At 45.1% G+C, this 23813-nt stretch overlaps 1 protein-coding gene across 1 annotated transcript in view; it reads right to left on the bottom strand.

The window, feature by feature from the left end:
• Positions 1–23813, bottom strand: part of JAML (junction adhesion molecule like) — a 31532-nt gene that overhangs the window by 7153 nt on the left and 566 nt on the right. The window contains exons 2-6 of the mRNA XM_081153756.1: positions 11386–11447; positions 8772–8926; positions 7339–7564; positions 4212–4324; positions 1874–2108 (exon numbers count right to left, since the gene is read on the bottom strand). Of these exons, the coding sequence (XP_081009882.1) occupies positions 1874–2108; positions 4212–4324; positions 7339–7564; positions 8772–8926; positions 11386–11447 (791 nt within the window). The remainder of the gene's footprint in view (positions 1–1873; positions 2109–4211; positions 4325–7338; positions 7565–8771; positions 8927–11385; positions 11448–23813) is intronic.

Raw genomic sequence — 23813 nt, 5'->3', positions numbered from 1 at the left:
TCCAGAAATCACCCAGCGATCTGGCGCAGGTGGCACTGGTGGGTGCAGTGAGATGCGAGGCTGCAGAGAAAACTGGCCCAAGTCATGAAGGACCCTGATTATCTCAACCAGGAATCGGCTTTTCTCCCGCAGGCCATCAGAAACCATGGAAGGGTCAGGCAGTGGAAATGAATGCTCGGACTTGTGACTCAGAGATGGACTGACTGCGGCAGGGAGAACGTGTGTGGCTGAGAATGAGGGAGGGACCAGCGGAGCTAAAGACATTAGAACTCGGGATGGCGATGGGCTGGACAGAAGGCAGACCCAAAGTCAGGAGCAGAAATGACAGCTGCTCCTCTTAGACGGGGTCTGGGGAAGGGGAGCACCAAAACCTCCAGGTGCCCAGTTAGGTAGCGGCGTAGAGATGGTGGTGGCATCACTGGGGTCCAGGGGACGGGCTGGGAAGAGGTGTGCAGGGAGCCTGAATGTCTTGTATCTGAAGTACCCATGGGACATTTGGGTGCAGCGCATACAGCCCTACGGAGACGGATAAACTGTGTCCAACACAGAGTGCAGTGTCCAGCATGATTGGGCAAGGAAGGCCGGGGTGGGCAGGGAGTGTCCCCGGTGGCCTACGCCAGAGCAGAGCCAGAATGCGGCGCACTGAGAACTGGGAAATAGACGAGACACCACACAGAGCCCGTAGCAGGCATACGGCTGTGTCAAGAAAGAAATATAAAGCTGATTGTGGTGAAGGCTGCACAACTGTGAATGTACCAAGCACCACTGAGCTGTGCACTTAAATGGGTGAACTGTATGGTATGTGAGTTGTATCTCAATAAAGCTGTTCTGAGAAAGATACAGGATGAGAGCTAAAGCAGGCAAGGACGCAGGTAAGAGGAAGGGCTGAGTATATTTATATGCTGAATGGTAGAAGCCACTGGAAAGTCAGTGAGAAGGAGCAGAGAATGCACCTGAGCACAGGGCTTGGGATGAGCCAAGAGGAGGAGCTCAGGACAGCAGGGCAGAGATACGATGGGGGCACACAGACATGCTGGTCTCATTACACCTCCCACTAATGGCTTGTATTTTCTCTGTGGAGTGGAGATAAGATATCTGAGGGTGATTCTATCTGTCCTGCTTTCCTCTCCAGCTGGGACCCTTTGCTACTGACAAGAAGGTGCCCCCACAGACTTAGGTGCCAGCCAGAGGCACCCAGGTATGTTCCATCCTGCCCCCCCCCCCCCCGCCCGCAGCCAGCCACAGCCCAGCCCTGAGGGCTAGTAAAAGGCAAGCGCCACAGGCCACATCCTGGCTGCTAACCGGGTGATGGTTTAACTGGAACCCCTCACTTAGCAATCTCTCTGTCAACACAACTGAGTCTTGACTCTCCTACACACTGGCCTCAACGCACAGCGTTTCCCAGAATGCAGAGCCTTTGACCAAAAAACCCCTCTATCTTTGGTTCCAGCCCCTTCCTGTTTTCTCTGTTCTCTGCTGCCTCTCACCAGCTCAGGATCATTTCACCCTCCACTACCAAGCACAGCCTACTGTTTGAAGCTAAGTAAAAACGATTTTGAACTTCAACTCCAACACATTTCCGAGTCCTGTAGCTTTAAACTGGGAGACTGCACTGGGCTGGTGTTCACCAAACATTAGTTCCTTTTTAACTGATCTACCAGCAAGGCCAGAACTAGGGTGAGGCCACCAAGGTGCCCAGGGCAACAAATTTAAGGGGACACCAGCCTCGAGGTCGTGCAAGTACAGGGTCAGCACCTGAGAGTGATGCCTCCTTAAATTTTGTACCCTAAAAACCTCTCGGGCCTCGCCCTAGTCCTGGCCATGCCTCCCAGCTATAAGGTCCCTCATCCCTCCCGAACCAAACGTTAAATACTTCGGGGCTCTTTCTGAATCACGTGCAGCACAAAGGTTTTCCTGAACGTCTGGCTCCCCAGGTGGATGCTGCAGGTGTAGCTTCCTCTGTCAGATTCCTTCACTCCTTGGAGCACGATGGAGCCGTCATTGTGAGCAAGGTCCCCCACCAGGGTTACACGGTTCCGGAAGCGGCCCCAGACCTGGGAGGACCCCTCAGGGACGCCGAGTTTGAGGTAATAGCGCAACATCACCTCCTAGAAGGGAAAGGGAAAATGTCCGAGACTGCAAGGTGGGGTGGGGCCGGGGGAGGTTGAGGGCCTGGATGTGCAGGCCGCACAGGCATCACCAGAAAGTACCAGACGGCACGACAGTGTAACACGCGTGTGCAGGCGTGTGCAGCGGTGGAGGATGCCACCAAATTAAGAACAACTGTTCCATCTGAAAAGGGGCGAGGAAGTGGGCACGAGGGCTTTTCTCTCCTCAGCCTTCCCCAGAAGAAAGACGTCAAAGTGCACCTTTACTCTGACATTTCCAACTGGATTTTCAACAGGAAACTGAACGTGACTAAAACTGAACTCCACGTTTCCCCCCAAACCAGCCCTTTCTAGCCCATCCCACTTGGTAAAGGGCAATGCCTTCTTCCAATGCTTGGGCTAAATATCTTGGGGTCGTCCTTAACTCCTCTCTTTCTTGAGCAACTCACATCTAAAATCCCTCAGCAATCCTATCACGTCTCCCTTCAAAATATATCTCAAATCTAGCCACTTCTCACCTCCTCCACAGTTGCCACTTGGGTCCAAGCCCCATCTCTCACCTGGATCCCTGCAAGGAGCTTCCTTACGTGTCACCCAAGTACAGTCTGTTCCCAGAAGATGCATCATTAGGAGTATAAGTTAAGTCATGTTACTCCTCCGCTTAAGCCCTCCAATAGCACCTCCATTTCTCCTAAGGGACAGCCCCTTTCCTCTCCAATGTCACCTTCTACTTGTTCTTCTTTCACCTACTTGGGTCACCTCACTCCAGCCACACGGACCTTCTTGCTGACCCTGGAGTACTGGCCTCAGGGCCTCTGCACTTGCTGCTCTTTATACCTGGAACACTCTTCCCCCCAGACACACACAGGGCTGGTTCCCTCGCTTCCTTCACGCCTCTGCTCTGATGTGCCCGTGTCAGTGCGCTCCCCGGCCACCTTCATAAAGCAGCAGCAAGGTTCTGCCTTCTTGCTCTTACTATGACCTAACATATTCTGTATTTATTTCCCCATCATTTTACTGTGTATCTCCCTCCATCTAGTTTGTAAGTCCCCCACCAGGGCAGGGGCTTTCACTGCACAGCAGACACTTTAAAAAAAACTTATTAAATGAGTAAGTGTTGGAGTTTTTTAATTAAGGTATGTAAATATATTTTTTAAAGCTTTTAAGGAAGGGGAATGGGTGTACAGACACAAAGATGAATACAAAGACCTGTCCCCTAACCTCTTGTCTCTTGTGGTTCAAATTCACAGATCAAAATGTAATTCTCACCTACTTTCTGCTGTGACTCACCCGGTGGATGACATTTAAATGCATGACAAGCTCCAGAGGTGAGCCTGAGATGACACATAATTCTCCATAACCCACCATGTTGTCCCCATTTCTGACCCATGCAGACAGCATATAGGAATCAAGTGAATTCAAGTGACTTTTTATAAGGATGATCTAAAATATGTCTTAATTTATAAAAGCTAAAACTTTTATAAACTTCCCACCTTAACATTTACTAACAAACAGTAAGTTATTTGGGATGTCCCAACAACAGCTTAATCCATAAGTACATGCCCACGCCGGAGTGGGCATCCCTGGTCCAGTGAACTAACCCGCTGCTCGCTGCTTCGGAGTTCTCATGAAATGCTCCTCACCCTGGTCTACAAATCCCAACACCTGAAGCACCTGCAACAGAGGAAGTTCCCTCCACCACATAAATGGGGCAAGGGAGCATGAAGAAAACTCACAAAAGTGGCCTAAATAAGAGAAAGATGTAATTTTTCTTCTGTCTAGCCTATAGCTTTCCTGGCAAGGCCACAAAAATCGCCCCTCACTCTCCCATGAGCTCTACAAAGAAAGAAGGGAGAGGAGGGAAGAAACTAAAATGCAGGGGCCAAGTCATGCACAAATGCTTCACCTGGACGTCCCGGCATACGCGTCTCCACTGCCACAAGTTCGGCATCTCCTCCTCATCTTCATCTTCATTAGAGTTACTTTCCCCACCAGAAAGCTGAAGTTGCCCAGCCAAGTGTCCCAACAATGCCACCATGTGGCACCTGACGCCTAGATTCTCCCACTGTCCTGACCCCCATGGTGATGGTCCCTCTGCATTACCTTGGCGTGCTCCCCTGATGAGAACATCCAGTCAACCTTGGTCATGAGCTTCTCTTCTGTGCTCTGCAAAACACATCTCATCGGAGTTGAATCACCCGCATGGACCATGAGCTCTGGGGATAAAATTATAAACCCAAGATATAATCTATGGAAGCCAAAGAACTTCTGGAAGAGATCATGTTTAGCCAAAGATCCTGAAGAGTAAAATCAATTTTACCAACAAATACTCCACACATCCTCTCCAGATGCCCCAGATGATCCCGTATGGACAACGAATTCAGAAGCCCCTCCCTCAAACCACATGGTGCTTCCAGGGTAAGAGTTCCCTCCAGCCACCCACATACATCAAGTCCTGGGGTCCTGCTGTCTTTATACGACAATAAACGCTTGCTGACTTTCTTTTATTCCCTTTTCCCTCCCCTCTGCAGAAATTTTCCCATGAGCCCCAATTCCACTTCAAGTTTATACTAAAGAAAGTCCAGAAAATCTTGAAGCCCACCACTTTCCCTCCACCTACAAAGATACCCCCATCTGCTGAACATAAACAGGACGTGGGAAGTTGTATAATTCTCATTCTTATATATACACATACATATTACCCACTGGATCTCTTGGCTGAAGAAGTGAGTCACGGGGGACTTCCCTCAGCTTCCTTTACTCTTTTTACAACTTGTCTTAGGACTTGCTTAGGACAGTTCTGGCTACAGAGCAGGTCACAGGACTCCTTGCTAATTAGGCCGGGACAATGGACAGTTTTCCTCTGAATTTTGTTTCTGTTTCCATCCCTGCCCCACTCATCCCCCGGCCGCCTTTCCCCCGCCTCCGCTTTCCAAGTCCTAGGCCCTCCTTCTGGTTATTTTGCCAGAAGCTGACCCCACCATTGCTTAGTGCATATGAGGTCCTTGAAAAAGACAATTAAAAGGTGTTTCTGATTTTTTTTAGTGATGCTCTACACAAATCAACCACAAAGCCAATTAAGAAATGAAAGGTAGGGAGGTGTTTAGGGAGACATGGGCCTAGGTCTTAATGGAACAAAGTCCCTTCAAAAGAGCATTAAGCGAAGTTCATGAAGGAACAGGTCATAAGCCAACCTTTTCTCCGACTGTTTTCCTGGGAGAACATTAACTTCCTGCCCAGCAGGAAAATGCATAATGGGAGGAGAGCAAAAGAAAATATTACGAACTCGAAACTCTAGAGAGAGAATTATTTTGAAAGTAGTAAAAGTTCACTCCAAAAGAGCAGGAAACACCCTTGAATCCCAGCAACACATTAAAACCTGAACTCCATGTTCTAAATGCAACAGTAATAACTAAACCTCTGTGCCCTTTCCACACAGCAGGCATGTGCTAGACGCCTGTGCGGAGCATGTCAGCTACTCATTACAGCACTGAGATATCCACTATCACCCTCCCATTTTACAGAGGATGAAAGTGAGAGACCAAAGCCATATGGCCAGTAAGACACAGGGCAGCACCCGAACCTGGCCTGTGTGCAAACGAGCCCCAGCTTTCTCGCTCACCCCACTCCACCACCTTCAGAGCGGGAGCATAGCTGAGCCCAGAGCAACAGTACAGGAAGCTAGTATTATTTTTATTTGTAAGAACATTGTCTACAGTATTTAAATAAGAACTATGGAAAAACGAATCAGGGTGACTTGGTAGAGAAAATTAGAGAGCACTGCACAAGTGGAGTTTTCACACGGGGGAGACCACCTCCCCCAGGCAGGGTGGACAGCTGTGCACTGGCCACACCAACTGCTAGGGGCTGGATCTATTCCCACTTTGGCTGGAGAAAAAAATACATACAAGCTGCCCAGCAGACTACCGGGGAAATATCTAACTACCCTAACACTGCCCTGGCCTAGATTCAGCTCTTCAAATCAGCTCCTTTTGGTTCGTTGCCTCTGTTTCTTCCAGGCAGGAAAAGGCGCCCACTCTGCAGGCCACACCTGCATGGACAAGGGTGAGGGCACAGTGTCAGAAGACGAAGCAGAGAGATGCAGCCACCGGTCATCCCGGGGAACACGGGCCGATGACTCACTCCCTCTTCCAGAGAACCACAGTTTGGAATAAAAGAAAAAGGACAATTGAAGAAAAGTAAATAAAATAGGAGAGAGGCCAGAAGCTACCTTCCACAGCTCCATTTCTTAGAGGTCAAACTCAAGTGAGGGGCACTAATTCAAGAATTTCATTCACTCAATAAATGTTTATTGATCACTTACTCTGTGCCAGGCACTGTGCCCAGGGCTGGCCAGGGGACAAAGGACACAGACCCAGGTGAAGCGGGAAGGCACAGCTGAGGGGCGTGACGAGCCTCCCCGAAGAGGAGGCCGGGTGCCGGGGAGCACTGAAGGAGGCCCTGAACCAGCTGGGGAGGGGAGGCCCCCGCCTCCGGCTAGACCGCAGGCGTCGCTGAGGCCAGACTATTTCTTCCGTCACACACTTGCGAAGAATGTGTCAAATCCTGGGTTTCAAGTGTTTTTAAAGCAGCAGAATTCTTTCTTCAAACAAGACCTCCCCTGGCGGCCCAGGAGGAAAGCAGGAAATGGACAGGGGCTGTGGGGCAGCGGGTGGGAGCCTGAGGCCAACGGACCGGCCTTTACCGGCCCTCCCTGTCCTCCCCCTTCTGTGGCCTGCAGGTGCCGCCAGCCTACCGAGCCCCTCCCTCCACTGACAAAGGGGAATGAGGCCCAACGGGTTAGGGGAACCTGCTCACTTCTTTTATATCCCCCTGAGCACTGAACAGGGGTACCTGTGACGCATGGATGTGGCGTCGTGTGGATACCTGACGGGAAGCACGGGGTATAGTAAAAAGAACATGGACCTTGCTGTCAGAGGTGACAAGGTTCAGGTGCTGGAGATGACATTTAATAAGCCTGGGTCCTTACTCCTGGCCACCTAACAGCACTTCCTTCTCAGCATTCTCAAAAGCATGAAATATGTTTCAAGTACTCATACATAACAATCCCCATCGTCTTAGTTTAAAGAGCGCTACTGACTGAGGACTCACTGGCTCCGCCGTAAGCACGGAGCCCAAAGGCTGGCGCTGGCTTGCAGAATCGGTGCCCTTCCCTGTTGGCACATCAGCTCTCCCGTCCCTCCTCCTCCCCCAGTGGTCAGGCACGTACCTCTGGGCTCCTCTGGCAGTACATGCAGCACCACTGTTTTTTTGAACACCTGGCTCTCCATCTCAAGGCGGATTTCGCAGGTATAGGTTCCCTGGTCAGCCTCTTCCACGTCTTGGAGCAGGAGAGAACCGTCGTTGTGTGAGATGTGCCCCACCAAGTGCACACGGCTCTGGAAGCGCCCCACAGGCACGCTGAGGTTGGCGTAATAGTACAGAACGTAATCATCCTGGAGGGCGACATGACATCGGGGAACCTGGAGTCAGGGGCAAGACCCAGGAGTATGGATGCAAAGCCCCTGCTCTGTGGAGGCAGCACAGCCATCTTCACATGATCAAAAAGACCTTTTAATACTAAAAACGTCCCAGGCAGTAATCTACTGAAGCGACTCTAGGCTCTGTGGTCTTTTATACAAAGACAGGTGGAGAAGTAAGGCCCACACATTTTCATCTCTGACAGTTCAAGGCAAAATGTAGCTCCTACTCTGAAGCTCACTCTGGGGTTCAAACTCGCAGCTTCTGAAAACCAGCCCCATCTTCACGCCGTCTTCTGCCACGGCCGCAGGCTTAGCTGGCATTCGGAGGCCGCGTGAACCTGCACTGCTGCCACCCCTCCGCCCTCCTCCAGGCAGCTCACGAGGCCCGAGGAGTCGTCAGCAGGAAGTGGTTCACAGGCTGCGAGGGAGCCTGGGGAATTCTTATCTCTACTCACACCACGGGAATGTCCCTCTCAGGATAACAAATAGTAATAAAAACTTGAGAGCAGCATTCTAGGAATAACATGTTCTGAGCTACAGAAATAATATTTCACTCGCAAACATTGGGAGCTTGTTGTTAATAACATACTTAGGACATATTTCACAAACGGTACTACATATAAGTGTCTCCACAAAGTCTCTGTTTCCTGCTCTGAAGAGCTCCCAGGAAGCATCCGCATTGACTATGCTGCACCAGCTAATCCCCTGATTCTCCAGCACACAAATGAGGCAGTAGATGCTGAAAACACTAGTCCTGTGACTTCATTCTTATGCCTCGGCCACAACCCTTCTGCCTAGACCAGTGCTCTCTCACCATCTCACTCCCCTCGCCCCCACACACCTAGGCTACTCTACAAAGGGCAGAAATTGAGACAACAAACTAAAAGAATTTTATGTGCATGTCTCCCACTAGCTTCTAAATGGCCTGGGAAGTTACGTATTGCCATTATTACATCACCTTCACTTGCACAGATGGAGAGGTGGAAGCTCAGCGAGTTGAATAACTTGCCCCGCTGACCACAGTCAAGAGTCCAGGCCGAGAAGAATGCTGACAAGCTCCAGAGCCCAAGCTCTTGCAACACTCACCTCATGCACCAGAGGACCTGATTCTCCCTCTTCCCACACTGTCCGAACACAATCGGCCAGGGACTTCTCCTACACTGCACTAAGTCCTTGTTACCTTGGTGTGCTCCCCTGATGAGAACATCCAGTCGACCTTGGTCACACGTTTCTCTTCTGTGCTCTGGAAAACACATCCCAGCAGGGCTGAGTCACCCACGTGGACTGTCAGCTCAAGGGAGGAAACAATCAAGTCATTCAGGCCCAAGAAATAACCTACAGAAGTCAAAGGCAAGAGGAGACATCACTTAGACAAATGGCCTCAACAACAAAAATCAGTATTAATCAAGTAGCATACACCTTCCCTCCCCAGATGTCCGATACAGACAAAGTATTCAAAGGCCCCTCACTAAGACCAGCATGGCCTTCCCAAGAGAAGAAAAACACCCTCTAGTTGCCCACATGGCTCAGGTTCTGTGACCTTCACACAACATAGATGCTAACTGGTCCCATTCTCCTATGTAGTCCCCTCCCCTTTTCCAGAATCCCTCCTCCACATCTCCTTTCTAAAGAAAGAAGAGAACCCATGAAATCCCTCCTTTCAGGTCATGTTTTTAAACTCCCATAAATGGGAATGGGGATGTCCCTTGTTCTTGGTTTATCACTGGTTCCCTACCTGAAAAAACAATTCACAGGCATGTCTGCTTCCTTCCTCTTTTCCCTTTCTTTGGTTCTTTACAAACCCTTTTCTCTGAATTTGCAGGCTGATTCTGGCTGTAGAGCAGGTCCTTGTAAGTAGGCCAATACAGAGCACAGCCCCTCCCAAGAATTTCCTTTGTGTTTGCCTTCTTCCCACATCCCACACCCCCAGCTTTGCCAACAGCCCTGGCTTTTCAGCCTCGAGGTGTCTGCGCACGTGGTGCCACTCCACTATCGCTGTACCTGCTCAAGCAATTTCTCTTTTCACTAAAAGAGAAACCATTACATGGATATGTCTGTTTTCAGAAGATATGCTCTGTGTTCACAAGAAAGAAACAACAACATCAAGAAAGACACATTTAGAGGCTGATGGTTGACAGATGGGAGGGGGTTGGGGGGCTGGGTGAAAAAGGAGACAGATTGAAAAGTACAAAGTGGCAGTTACAGAAGAGTCACAGGGATGGAAAGGACAGCACAGGGAATATAGTCAATAATGTTGTGGTAACTACGTATGGTGCCAGATGGGTACTGGGAATATCGGAGAGAAGATATTTCTAAAATATATGATTGACCACTATTCTGTAAACTGTAATTGAAAAATAAAATTTAAATTAAAAAGAAAAAGAAAGACATGTTTAGATAGTGGCCAGTTTCTATCAGAGAAGAGCCAGCACATGGGAAAACAAATGATGAGCCTTCTCTTCCCGGGCGCCGTCGCCCCGAGAGCGAGCGCTGACGCCCTGCCCAGCGGCAGGCACTCAGCAGGAAGGACGGAACAGGACACACGGACTCTGGGCCCTCTGCAGGGGATTGTCTTGAAAGAAATCAAAATGAGCTAAAAAAACAATTTGGAATTTTCCTGTCAGGAACAACTGAGCAAACTTACATGTGGGTAAAGGTGTAAGAAGCTAATGTAACTTAACAGGAAGCGTGCTGTATGTAGAATAAGCTGAAGGTTGTTAGAAAGCAGAGAGAAACGGACCGGATGGGCCGAAAAAAGGAGACTTTCTAAAAGGGGAACCTCTCCGTGAGGTACAGACCTGGGCGCCAGCAGGCCCCCCCCCGGCTGGACTGTTAACTCTGCAGGCTGCTGCACAGACCTCTGGGAAATGACTAAATAACCTCTGAAATGACTTAAAAATCCATGAGAAAAGTTCTCATACATTTCCGTGCATGTGTGCGTGTGCATGCGCATGCGTGTGTGCGCAGTGTGTGTGCGTGTGTGTGTGCATGTGCACGCTCTATGTTGCCCAGAACTAGAGCAAAGGCAATTCTTTTGTGTACTCTGCTGAGTCAGTGTTTAGGTCACCATCACAGTGAAGAAAACTAATAGAGAGAAAAAGAAAAGGCTGTGAGATATGTCTGTGGCATAAGAAAGACAAGGGGAAAGTGGTGCGACAGTGAGAAGTGAGGATGAGTAGTGAGCACCCAGCAGCAGCCCTGGGCACCCAGGTTCCTGTGAACAGGAGGCTCCAGCCTGGTCGGTGGCTGCAGCCAGAGCAGCGTGTTAGAAGGACGTGGAGCATAAGGGGAAGCCCGGGAGACAGGGAGCCTTAGGCAGGCGTGCTAGGGAAGGTGGGGAGGGAAGGCTCCAGGCAAAAGACATCACCCCAAGTCAGGAAAGGGCGCAGGGCAGTGGAGAAGCCACACGAAGGCTGGCATGGCCATGGCGGGAGACAATGACAAAGACGCTGGGACTTTCTTTGGTAATTTCTTCTCCTGATCTGACACTAATGAGTTTAAAGATGACAATTTAAAGTGCAGGAATGCCGGGGGAGGTTTTCTCTGTATCACATAGGAGGGTCCTAGAACACCCAGTGAGGACCCAAAGGCGTTTCTCCTAGAAAGAGGAAGATTGCATGGCTTCTAAAACTGCTGTTTCCACACAACTATGAAGTTCCAGGTTAGGGTTTCCATTTGCAACAATCCAAGGGGAAATGAAAATACCCAAAACCGGGTTTTGAGAATGCAGAGACTTATGGGAAATCACATCTTGCCCATGCCCATGGCTGTGTGGTCCCTTGGCTTCTACTCACCCAGGAACGCTGGCATCAGGATCCGTTTCAGGAGGCAAAACATGCTGCTCTCAACTTTCAACCTTAAGATAAAAATTTTAAAAATCAGAAAATTGTTTCAAGAGAAGTTCATTAATTTGACAAACCAATAGCGAGTTCCTCCGTGGGACAGCCTCTGTCAGAGGCTCTGGGACGCAGCAGTGACCAAGACAGACAAGGCCACTGCTCATATGCAGTTTGTGTGCATGGGAGACAGAGGGGGAAAGAAGTGAATGAACGAATAGAACAGCAGGTGCTGGTAACTGCTACGATGAAGCAAAGCTGCAGTGAAGAGTCCCTGGGGCTAGATAAGCTGTGAGGAAGATGAGATGAAAGCTGCTTTTCAAGAGAAAAGCACAAGATTTCAGAACATCCCTGAGATGACAACCTAGACGGTCCACAACCTGTGTTTCACCCAAACAAACGAATACAGGACACGCAGCCTGAAAGCAAAATTACTACTTTTAAATATGAAGACTATCCAGGACATGTGGGAAGGACACAGACAAATAAGGGGATAACTTAACTCAGTTCAGGCATTCACCAAGCTCTAGGACAGAGAAGCCACATGAAAGTTTTCCATTTTCTTTTTTAAGTTCTTTAGAAGCACAGCAGGTGCAGAATAAGAATAGGGCAGCCCTGGCCAGGTGGCTCGGCTGGTTGGAGTGTCATCCCATAAACCAAAAGGTCGCGGGTTCAATGCCCAGCAGGGTACATGCCTAGGTTGCAGGTTTGATCATGCTCGGGGCATGTGCAGGAGGCACCCGGTTATTTCTCTCTCCCCTTCTTCCTCCCTCTCTGAAATCAATAAACACATTTTAAAAAAGAATTAGCCAAAGTATTTTTTAAATGTCTGTGTTATCTCTGTGGTATTAATTTCACTGCATCCACCAGCTCCTGGGAAGGAAATTGCTGTTTTACACTGTGCCCCAGAATTTTCTTAGGGAAACAGAAGGACTTAACTCCAAAGAGTTACACTTCAAACAGCCTTGCGCTCCTACCTACTACCAGCCACGATGCCGGCACCTCTAACTCTGGCCACTGGAGGCATCCCCTCAGAACCTGCTGGGAGGAGTGGCCTTTTCCATGCATCAACATCACAGCACTCTGCCCAGCTCTGGTGGGAAGTCCAGCACTTATGCTGGCCATTTTAATTTAAAGAAATGATTTCCTAAAAGAGTCCTTACATGTATTCTAATCAATAAAATCCTCCATTTGGAAAATCAGGGCCAAACTTTCAAGAAGGCCCTACCCTCGGTCCCAGCTTATGCAGAGAAGTCAGTTCACCCTGCTGCACCTCAGTTTCTCACTTATAACATGAGGACAGTAATGCAAGGATCACATATGATAATGTTGGTAACAGTGTTGGAAAACATAAAGCATTACCACATCAGATCCTATTTTGTATAACCTAAAAGTCAAAGAGGAAATAGAGTGTGTAGCTTTCAGGGGAAGAGTATGGGTTCAGAGCACCTACCTTTGTAAGAATGGCAAGTAATTAATCAGAACAAACTGGCAAGTTGTAAGTTTCCATTTCTGAATCCCATCACAACAATGTAGGTAATTACTACACTGACTCAGATATACCAGAAGTAACAGTGAGTTTCCCCCGAGCATAAGTGTATCTCATGGAAACACAGACCTCTCTCAAGATCGCCAGAGCCCTATTCCTGCTCCCTGGCACCCACCTCCCCTACACTACATGGCTGAGCCTGATAAAGGGGTCCCTTTAGAGCATGTCATACCTGCAACCTCTAAGATCCCTGCCAAGTTCTGGATGAACCCTTCTCCAGGGAGTTAGTTGGCTGTGCTCCCTCCTCTGCCCAGCAAACAGCTCTTGTACATTCTCCAAAGCAGTGCACCATTTGCATGGAGAAGTAACACTTGATTTACATGTCTAACACCAAACCACATTAAGTCTCACTCATGAGGGCAGAACCACACGTGTCTTATTTAGGAGGGTCCCATACCGGTGCTACAGTACCAGTAAAGTGCCAGGCACATAACGGGTAAGTGCGGACAGCTAGCTGCCAAAAGGGCCATCAAATTGAAATCGACTTAGATATCCTGTGACTGCACCGCTCTAAGAGGAAACCAGCAACCCCCAAAAGACCCTTAATCTGATCACCAAACTCAAGCCACTCAGAACCACACCCAAGCCATTTTCAAACAAATTCTAAGAATGTGAAAAAAATATGATGAATAAAAGATACCCACTTTCAGTTCTAAACACTTGAATGTTCCACTAGAACTGTGTAAATGAACAGAGAAACAATGATTTAATGGGGGGAAAAAAAAGCGCTAATTGAATTTTTTAAAAATTATCTTCCCGGGTCAGACTTTCCATTAACTAATTCTTTGATCTTTGGGAAATCACTCAATCTACCTAGGTCCCTTCTTAACATTAAAGGATCGGACTCCTTTATTCCCCTAGTTAATAAAGCACCACACAAGAAATCACTAGTTGATAAGCAATAAACCAGAGACAGTTATATGCCAGGTACTTAATTCTCACAACAACCCTTTGAGGTTTTACAGGTGAGAAAACTAAGACAGACTGGCAAGTGACTTGCCTAATAACAGATACCAAGGGGTAGAGCCAGGATTCAAACGAAGGCCGTCTGGGCCAGAGCCGTCTCCTCACTGCAGTGCGCTGCACCCCCATGTCTGTGAAAGAACCAAAGTTTCAGGGCAAAGCTCCTCTGAACTTTTTCTCTCAAAACAAGATTAATCTGCTCCTCCTGCTTAAATGCAGTTCCCACCCTCTTCACCTAGTTAACTCCGGTTCATCATTCAGATCTCAAGTTAAATGTCCTTTCCTCAGAGAAACCCTCCTGAACCGCCCTTCCTAGGTCAGAAGCCCAGGCCCATGTTTTAACAGTGCCATTGTTGATCTTTCCCTTAGGGCATGTGTCACAATTTCCAATTATCTATTTACATGTGTGATGTCTGATTAAAGTCTTGCACTCCACCTTCCCCATCCAAGACTATGAGCTCCATAAGGCCAATCACCACAATCAGGCCCCCACAATCACCACACTATTGTCAGTGTCCTTGAGTTCTTTCTGTTTTCGTTTTTGCTCAGTCCCTCTACACCCCCTGCACTCCCTCCACCTCAAGAGCTGTCAGCCTGCTATCTATGAGTCTGTCTCTGATTTGCATGTTAGTTCATTTTGTCAATTAGATGCCACATATGAGTGAAATCATATGGTACTTGTTTTTCTCTGACTGGCTTATTTCACTTAGCATAATGCTACTCTCCAGGTCCATCTATATTGTCATAAAGGGTAAATTTTTCTTCTTTTTTAATGGCTGAGTAGTATTCCGTTGTGCAAATGTACCACAGCTGTTTTATCCACTCATCTACTGATGGACACTTGGGCTGTTCCCAGAGCTTGGCTACTGTAAATAACACTGCAATGAACATAGGGGTGCATTTTAAATTAGTGTTTTGGGTTTCGTGGGATATATACCCAGAAGTGGAATCGCTGGGTCATAAGGCAGCTCTGTTTTTAATTTTTTGAGGAAACTCCATACTGCTTCCACAGTGGCTGCACAAGTCTGCATTTCCACCAGCAAGTGCATGAGGGCCCCCTTTCTCCTCACCTCACTGGCATTTGTTGTTTGTTGACTTATTGATGGTGGCCATTCTGGCAGGTGTGAAGTGGTATTTCACTGTGGTTTTGTTTTGTATTTTTCCAAATACAAATACAATATCTTTTCATATGTCTATTGGCATCTGTATGTCCTCTTTGGAGAAGTATCTATTCAGGTCCATTGCCCATTTTTTTAATTGGATTGTTTACTTGGTGTTGAATTTTATAAGTTCTTTATAAATTTTAGATATTAACTCCTTATCAGATGTATTGGAATATGTTCTCCCATTCAGTGGGTTGTGTTTTCATTTTGTTGATGGTTTCCTTTTCTGCGCAAAAACTTCTTAGTTTGATGTACTCCCATTTGTTTATTTTTTATGTGTTTCCCTTGCCTGAGATGTACCAGAAAAAATATTGCTACAAGAAATGTCTGAGATTTTACTGCCTGTGTTTTCTTCTAGGATTTTTATGGTTTTGAGACTAACACTTAAGTATTCATTTCATTTTGAGTTTATTCTTGTGTGTGGTATAAGAAGGTAGTATAATTTCATTTTTTTGCATACATCTGTCCAATTTTCCCAATACACTTCACTAAACAGACTATCTTTAGCCCATTGTATGTTTTGCCTCCTTTGTCAAATATTGGCCATATAGGTGTGGGTTTTGTTCTGGGCTCTCTATTCTGTTCCATTGATCTATATGTCTGTTTTTATGCCAGTACCATGCTGTTTTGATTACTATGGCCTTGTAGTAGAGTTTGATATCAGGTAGTGCGAGTCCTCCAACTTTGTTCTTTCTCAAGATTGCTGTTGCTATTCAGGGTCTTTTATGGTCCATATAAATTTTGGAATATTTGTTTTAGTTCTGTGAAATACGCCATTGGTATCTTGATAGGAATTGCATTGAATCTGTAGATTACTTTGGGTCGTGTGGACATTTTAATAATGTTAATTCTTTCTATCCATGAACATGGTATATGCTTCCACTTATTTGTATTTTCTTCAATTTCTTTTTCCAGTGTCTTAAATTTTCTGAGTACAGGTCTTTTACATCCCTGGTTAAATTCATTCCTAGGTATTTTATTCTTTTTGAAGCAACTGTGAATGGAATTGTTTACTTAGTTTCCCTTTCTGATAGTTCATTTTTGGTGTTATAAAAATGCAACTAACTTCTGGATATTTATTTTGTATCCTGTTACTTTACTGAATTCACTTATTCTAGTAGGTTTTTGGTGGAATCTTTGGGGTTCTCTGTATACAGTATCATGTCATCTGCAAATAATGACAGTTTTACTTCTTCCTTTCCAAGCTGGATGCCTTTTATTTCTTCGTCTTGTCTGATTGCTGTGGCTAGGACTTTCAGTACTATGGTGAATAAGAGTGGTGAAAGTGGATACCCCCGTCTTATTCCTGTTCTTAAAGGAAACACTTTTAGATTTTTCCCCATTGAGTATGATGTTGGCTGTAAGTTTGTCATATATGGCCTTTATTATGTTGAGGTATGTTCCCTCTATTCCCACTTTGCTGAGTTTTTACCATAAAGGGGTGCTGGATTTTATGAAATGCTTTTTCTGCATCTATTCATATAATCATGTGGTTTTTATTCCTCATTTTGTTTATGTGATGTATCACATTTATTGATTTGTGGATATAGTACCAACCTTGCATCCCTAGAATAAATCCCACTTGGTCATAGTGGATGATCTTTTTAATGTATTGCTGGATCTGGTTTGCTAATATCTTGTTGAGGATTTTAGCATCTATGTTCATCGGGGATATTGGCCTACAATTTTCTTTTTTTGTAGTGTCTTTATCTGGTTTTGGAATTAGGATAAGCTGGTCTCATAAAATGAACTTGGGAGTTCCCTCCTCTTAAATTTTTTGGAAGAATTTTGTAAAATTCACCTGTGAAGCCATCGGTCTAGGGCTTTTGTTTGTTGGGAGTTTTTTGATGACTATTTCAATTTCACTAGTTGTAGTCTGTCTATTCAGAGTCTCTGATTCTTCCTGATTCAGTTTTAGAAGATAGTATGTTTCTAATAATTCATCCATTTTGTCCAGATTGTCAAATTTGTTGGCATATAGTTTTTCATATTTTCTTACAATCCTTTGTATTTCTTTGGTCTTAGTTGTTATTTCCCTTTCATTTTTTTAATTCTTTATAAAGCATTTATTCCTTCGCCCCCTCCACTGGTAAATATCATATGTTACATTCATATATAAAATAATGGTTCCATATTTCATACGAATTATTTGTGACAACTGTACTAAATGTAAAATCATTCTGTAATGGAAGAAAAATGGGTTTTGACTATGAGGGAGTAAAGAATAAGACCTCATATTCTCAGGAAAGACATGTATAAGATTCCCCCCACCACCCCACCACCCCGGATCTATTTTCCTTTTAAGAAAATGTCCACAGTAAAGAAGTCATTTCTGATTTTACTTATATGGGTCCTCTCTCTTTTTTTTCTTGATGAGTCTGGTTAAAGGTTTGTCAAAGAACCAGCTCTTGGTTTCACTGATCTTTTGTATTGTTGTTGCTTTTTAGACTCTATTTTGTTTATTTCTGTTCTGATCTTTATTATTTCCTTCCTTCTACTCACTTTGGGGATTGTTTGTTGCTCTTTTTCAAGTTCCTGTAAATGTCAAGTTAGATTGTTTATTTGAGCTTTTTCTTGTTTCTTGAGATAGGCCTGTAATGCTATGAATTTCCCTCTTAGGACTGTTTTCACTGTTTCTCACAGATTTTAGGTTGTTGTGTTCTCACTTTCATTTGTTTCAAGGTATCTTTTTATTTCTTCTTTTTTCTCATTGCTAACCCATTCACTGTTTAGCAACATGTTATTTAACCTCCGTGTCTTTATGTTTTTCAGTTTTCTTCTTGTGATTGATTTCTCATTTCATACCATTATAGTCAGAGAAGATGCTTGATATGATTGCAATCTTCTTAAATATATTGAGACTTGTTTTATGTCCTAACATGTGGTCTATCCTAGGAAATGTTACATGTGCACTTGAAAAGAATGTATATTCTGCTGTTCTGGGGTGAAATGTTTTGAAGATATCAATTAAATCCATTTGATCTAGTGTGTCATTTAAAGCCACTGTCTCCTTGTTGCTTTTCTGTCTGGAAGATCTATCCACTGATGTTAATGGGGTGTTAAAATCCCCTACTACGACTGTATTACTCTCAGTCTCTCCCTTTATGTCCATCAAGATTTGCTTTACATACTTAGGTGCTCATATGTTGGGTCAATAAATGTTTACAAGGGTTATATCCCCTGGTTGGATGCTCCCTTTATCATTCTGTAGTTTCCTTCTTTGTCTCTTACTATAGTCTTGGTTTTAAAGTCTATTTTGTCAGATATAAGGATTGCTACCCTAGCTTTTATTTCCTTTCCATTTGCATGAAATCTCTTTTTCCATCCCTTTATTTTTAGTCTGTGTGTTTCTTTTGTTCTGACCTGGGTCTCTTGAAGATAGCATATATGTGGGTCTTGTTTTCTTATCTGTTCAATTACCCTATGTCTTTTGATTAGAGCATTTAAGTCATTTACATTTAAAGTGATTATTGAGCGGGATGTATTTATTGGCACTTCATTTTTTGTGTTCCTGTTTATTTTTCCTCTTCTTCTCCTTCCTCTTCCTCCCTCCTCCCTCCTTCTCCCTCCTCCCACCCCTCCTCCTTCTTATTAAAGCAAGCCCTTTAACATTTCATGTAATACTAATGTGGTGGTAACAAACTCCTTTACCTTTTCTTATCTGGGAAACTATTTCTCCTTCCATTTTAAATGATAGACTTGCTGGGTAAAGTAGTCTTGGTTGTAGGTCCTTGCTTTTCATCACTTTGAATATTTCCTGCCACTCCCTTCTGGCATGACATGTTTCTGTTGAGAAATCAGCTGAGAGTCTTATGGGAGCTCCCTTGCAGGAAACTAACTGCCTTTCTCTTGTGCCTTAAGATTCTCTCCTTGTCTTTAACTTTCGCCATTTTAATTATGATGTGTCTTGGTGTAGGTCTCTTTGGATCCATCTTGTTTGGAACTCTCTGTGCTTCTTGGACTTGTGTCTTTTCCTTCACCAGGTTAGGGAAGTTTTCAGCCATTATTTCTTCAAATAGGTTTTCAATGCCTTGCTCTCTCTCTTCTCCTTCTGGTATCCCTATGATGCAGACGTTATGTGTCATGTTGTCCCAAAGGTCCCTTAAACTGTGCTCATTTTTTAAAATTTTCTTTTCTTTTTGTTCCTCTGATCAGGTGTTTTTTTTCTACCTTGTTTCCAAATCACTGACTTGATCCTCCACTTCATCCAACCCACTGTTTATTCCTTCCAGTGTATTCTGGATCTCAGATATTGCATTCTTCATTTCTGACTGGTCCTTTATTATGGCATCTATGTCTTTTTTTGTGCTGTTGAGCATCCTTACAATCATGACTTTGAACTCTCTGATAAATTGCTTTTAGCTCTTCTTCTGGAGAGTCCTCTTGTTCTTTCATTTAGGGCCCATTTGTCTCTCCATTTTGGCTGCCTCTTCTGTTTGTTTCTATTTATTAGATAGATCTGCGATGACTCCCAGTCTTGGTAGGGTGGCCTTATGTAGGTGTCCTGTGGGACCCAGTGGCACAGTCTCCCTGATCACCTGAGCTGGGTGCTCTAGGGATGTCCCTTGTGTACATAATGTGGGCCCTCCTGTTGTAATTGAATCTTGATTGCTATTGGCCCATTTGTGCATGGGATTGGCCCTCAGGCTGGCTGACTGTGATGCTCAACCCTGACCATGGTGTGCAAGCTGCTGTGCAGGTGCTGATCACACCAAGTGGAATTTGCCTCAGCAGGAATTTGTCTGCTGAGATCTCCCTGTGGATATGCTGCTTGTGAAGCTTACTGGCTCCTGTTCTGTTGTTGTCTGAAGCTGGCCACTGGGTGTATTGATTCTGGGCCTTTTTGGAGGCACTCTGGTGCAGGCCAATTTCAGACAGTGCCTGGGACTGGCCCTGGGCAATCTGTTTGGAGCTATCAGTAATCCACAGCTTGTGGCTCCTTCTGCTGGGCCTGGATATGTGAAGAAAGTACCAAACTGTGCTCCAAGGTGAGCTTTTACCAGCATCAGGCCTGGGGGCAGGTCAGCAAATATCTGAAAGCACCCAGAGATCCACCTCCGCCTGTTAGATTTAGTCACTGGAGGAGCCTCCAGCAATACCCCTCAGCAAGGCTTAAGCTCCACAGGGTAGGGCAAGAGGCATTCCAGTAGGTGGGGCTATTGCTTCCCCACCAGGCAATGCCACATGATGGGAGTGCCTTGCCAGAGAATGATGGTTTCTACAGTATGGAGGAATGGCTCAGCACAGGGATCCTGGTGGCTGACCCTTCAGCTCTCTACATAGAGCCACCAACCACCTCAGACTCTCCTCACACAGCTCTAGTCTGCTCAGCCCTCCCTCCGCTAGAGCCCAGGGTGAGTGGTTACAAATGAAATGTTGTGTTTGGTCCTTTAAGAGGGTGCCTGTGTCTCTCCCTGGTAGACAGAAACCCTGCTGTTTTGTACAGATGGATGTTATATGGGCTCCTTTCCCAGTTCTGGTGCTCTAGGCTGGGGAGCCCAGCTTAGGGTTTAGACCCTGCACTTCTCAGGGGGAATCCCACCTCTGCGCAGCTGAGCTATCCCTCCAAAACTTCAGCTACCACCCATGAGAGTCTGGCCAGCCCTCTTGCCCCACCACACTTCCTACCAGTCTTGATATGGCTTCTTCTGTAAGTCCTTGGTTATAAGGCTTCTTTCCAGCTAGTCTTCAGTTGATTATTCAGGATGATTTTTCTATAATTTAGTTGTAATTCCAGTTTGGTCCTGGGAGGAGATGAGTGTAGCTTCCACCTAATCCACCACCATCTTAGTCTACCTCAGGAATTTCTGAATATACATATATGTATATATAAATTCTGAATTTTATATATAATACTGTTGACCTGTAATGTGTGGGTTCAGGGTGCTGACCCCTGCACAGTCAAAAATCCAAGTATAACTTCTGACTCCCCAAAAACTTTACTAATAGCCTACCTAAAACATAGTCAATTAACACCTTCTTTGTACATTATTTTTAAATGCTATAAAAAATAGTAAGGAAAATATATTTACAGCTCTATACATACTTATTGAAAAAACTCTGCATATAAGTGAACCCACATAGTCCAAACCCATGTTGTTCAAGGGTCAACTGTATTTACCAAAAACCTTGTTTTTTTTCTAACATCATTTCATTATAATGTTGATTAATATATATATATGATTCCCAGCCAGGGTGACTGTCTATGTGGAGTTTGTATGTTCTCCCCATGTCTGTGTGGGATTCCAGTTTCCTCCCACATCCCAAAGCTGTGCATGTCAGGTTAACTGGCACATTTCAATTGTCCCAAGCTGAGACGGGTGTAGGTGGGAGTGGCCCTGTGATAGAAGGATGACCTGTCCAAGGTGGTTTCCTGCCTTGCCCCATGAGCTGCAGGAATAGGCTCTGGCCACCTGTAACCCTGAACTGGAAAAAGTGAGTTTGAAAATAATTATCTTACTGGTTTTTATTAATCTTTCCTAAATGTATGTATAGCTCACTTTTATTTCAATGTTTAATATTAGAAGTATTTGGGTCTTTATTTAGAAGTTTGGTGATGCTTCTGTGAGTAGAAATATGCTGTAAGAACTTAACTCTTGCTTATATGCTTATATCAGTCTATGGTAATCAGTTTCGGTACATGTCGTTTCCTTTAAAGGCATGGTTTTCAAGAACTTGCTGATGACTTAAGTAAGGACATATGGTATATAAAATAAATCTCAGTCTTTAAAAATCCAGCAAAGCATTCCGAGGCACCTTTCACATCTTAATTATAATGGACTCCTTCTGAATCCTCAGCTTCTACCCTGCTTCCTTCTCCAGAGAATGATTTATCTTCTTAGCAGATATTCTTGAGAAAATTTGTAAGTTATCACATATCTTGGCTAAACGTTCTGACCTGAGCTCATGGCTCTTTCACTGTATAATACTTGGCAGATATCTTCTATCACTCCTGGGGAGTTGTGACCCTCAGGGTCTGCTTTCCAGTTATTAATCCTGTAGGGGAATTATTATCCTTGAAACAATTATAACAAAAAAAAAATCTTCAGAGAAGAGACTCACAATAATAACACTACCACACAGATGTGAAAAGGACTTCCACATATTACAATATTACAAGCCAAAATGGGGAGAGGTGCTGTCTCAAAGTGCTTGCCCCTAGTAAGGACAACTGACCACTGAGCAAACACACATACACAGCCTTCCCTTACTCACATAGCCAGCTCCACCTGCATTTCTATGTGCCCTCAATTTACACACAGCTGTGTGCTTCTGGGGGGTCTCCGATGCTTTAGGTACATGAGTCCACATAGCAATTCTGAGGCATGAGCCTCTTAACATGTCCTCGTTTTTCCTTCTGAGACCATGTAACTAATGCAGGCTGATAGGTCACAAAGCTTCTTGTAACCGTGTTGGGTACATCAGTCAACCCTCTACTAGAAGTGAGGCAGGAGAGTAACAAGCTGGGAAAATCCCTGGGCAAGTGGAATGGGGAAACTGAGACAAGAAAATTAAACAAGGCCAAACAATTTGAACAATTTATAGCCAGCTAGTGATCGCAAGACTTTATCTTTCCCAACAAGGTCACTTGAGAGCAAATGGTTTATACTCCTCCTCCCTAACCAGAGAATGCATAGCTCAAATCACCCTGGTCAGGGAGACAGGTAACAAAGACCCAGTTAGTGCTATTTGTGGCAGCCAAATCGAAGGACTGATAAAGACAGGCGAACAAATAACAAAACAACCCGATTAGAGCCAGCAGACCCAAAATAAAAATAAGGCAGTGAAACTGACCACAGCATAATCCCAAACTCCCCTATACATGCATTTTGATGAATCAACATATGGAAGGACACACCTGGAAAACTAATGAATATTTTGTTAAGACCTTCCCTTGAGATCTCCCCTAGGATTCCTGCATACAGAACAAAGATAAAAACCCTAAAAACAAAGATCCAGCGTGGACTCTCTATGGAGCATGCCCATGCCTTTTCTCAGGCATGAATTTTTTACTTTCTTTCTCCTGATCCTGTCTCCAAGGCCCCCTTTTTGTCTGACTTCCCAGTGAGCTAACAGCAGCCCCACCTTGGCTCCTTCTTTCCTATAACATTTCTAGGGGGCCAAAGCAGAGCACCGCCCAGGCTCACTTCTGTTGCTTCTTCTACCCTAAGCCCTTCCTTGTTTCACTGTCCCTGGTTTTAATAAACGTACTCTCAAAATTACCTTGATTCGAATCATGAAATCTTTCCTGCATGAAGTCAAGAACCCACACACTACTGGCCGGCCAAGACAGACCTGCTCCAAGCTGGTCTCAGTCCAGTAACAGAAGGGGGCCTTGAAAGTCATTGCTCCTGCTCACCTTCTGACCAGACTGCCTAACCCACCAGTCTTTCCTGAGACCAGGGCTACACAGAAGCTGTGACAAGTATGGACAACAGCCTAGCTCTCTTGCGAGGTTTACGTTCCTGACTTCTTAAGGTTAAATATTAGTCTGTCTAGAATTGAGAAGAAAAAGAGTGAAGGAAGACTCTTGCCATAAGTCCAAAGACAATCAGTCATAGCTCTACCTAAAGCCACAGGTTTGTGGTTTTCAGCATTAAGCTGAACTTAAAAGCCTATCATCATCATTTACTCTTTTATTAAGAGCAAACCTTATTCCCCCTTTCTCTGGGGGTCTTAACTAAGTTACTCTCCACTACAGAAAGGAAACT

The sequence above is a fragment of the Miniopterus schreibersii genome, assembly GCF_964146895.1.
Source record: "Miniopterus schreibersii genome assembly, chromosome: 12".
Classification (NCBI taxonomy): Eukaryota; Metazoa; Chordata; class Mammalia; order Chiroptera; family Miniopteridae; genus Miniopterus; species Miniopterus schreibersii.
The sequence above is the reverse complement of the archived record's forward strand: the minus strand, read 5'-3'. Positions and strand labels throughout refer to the sequence as shown.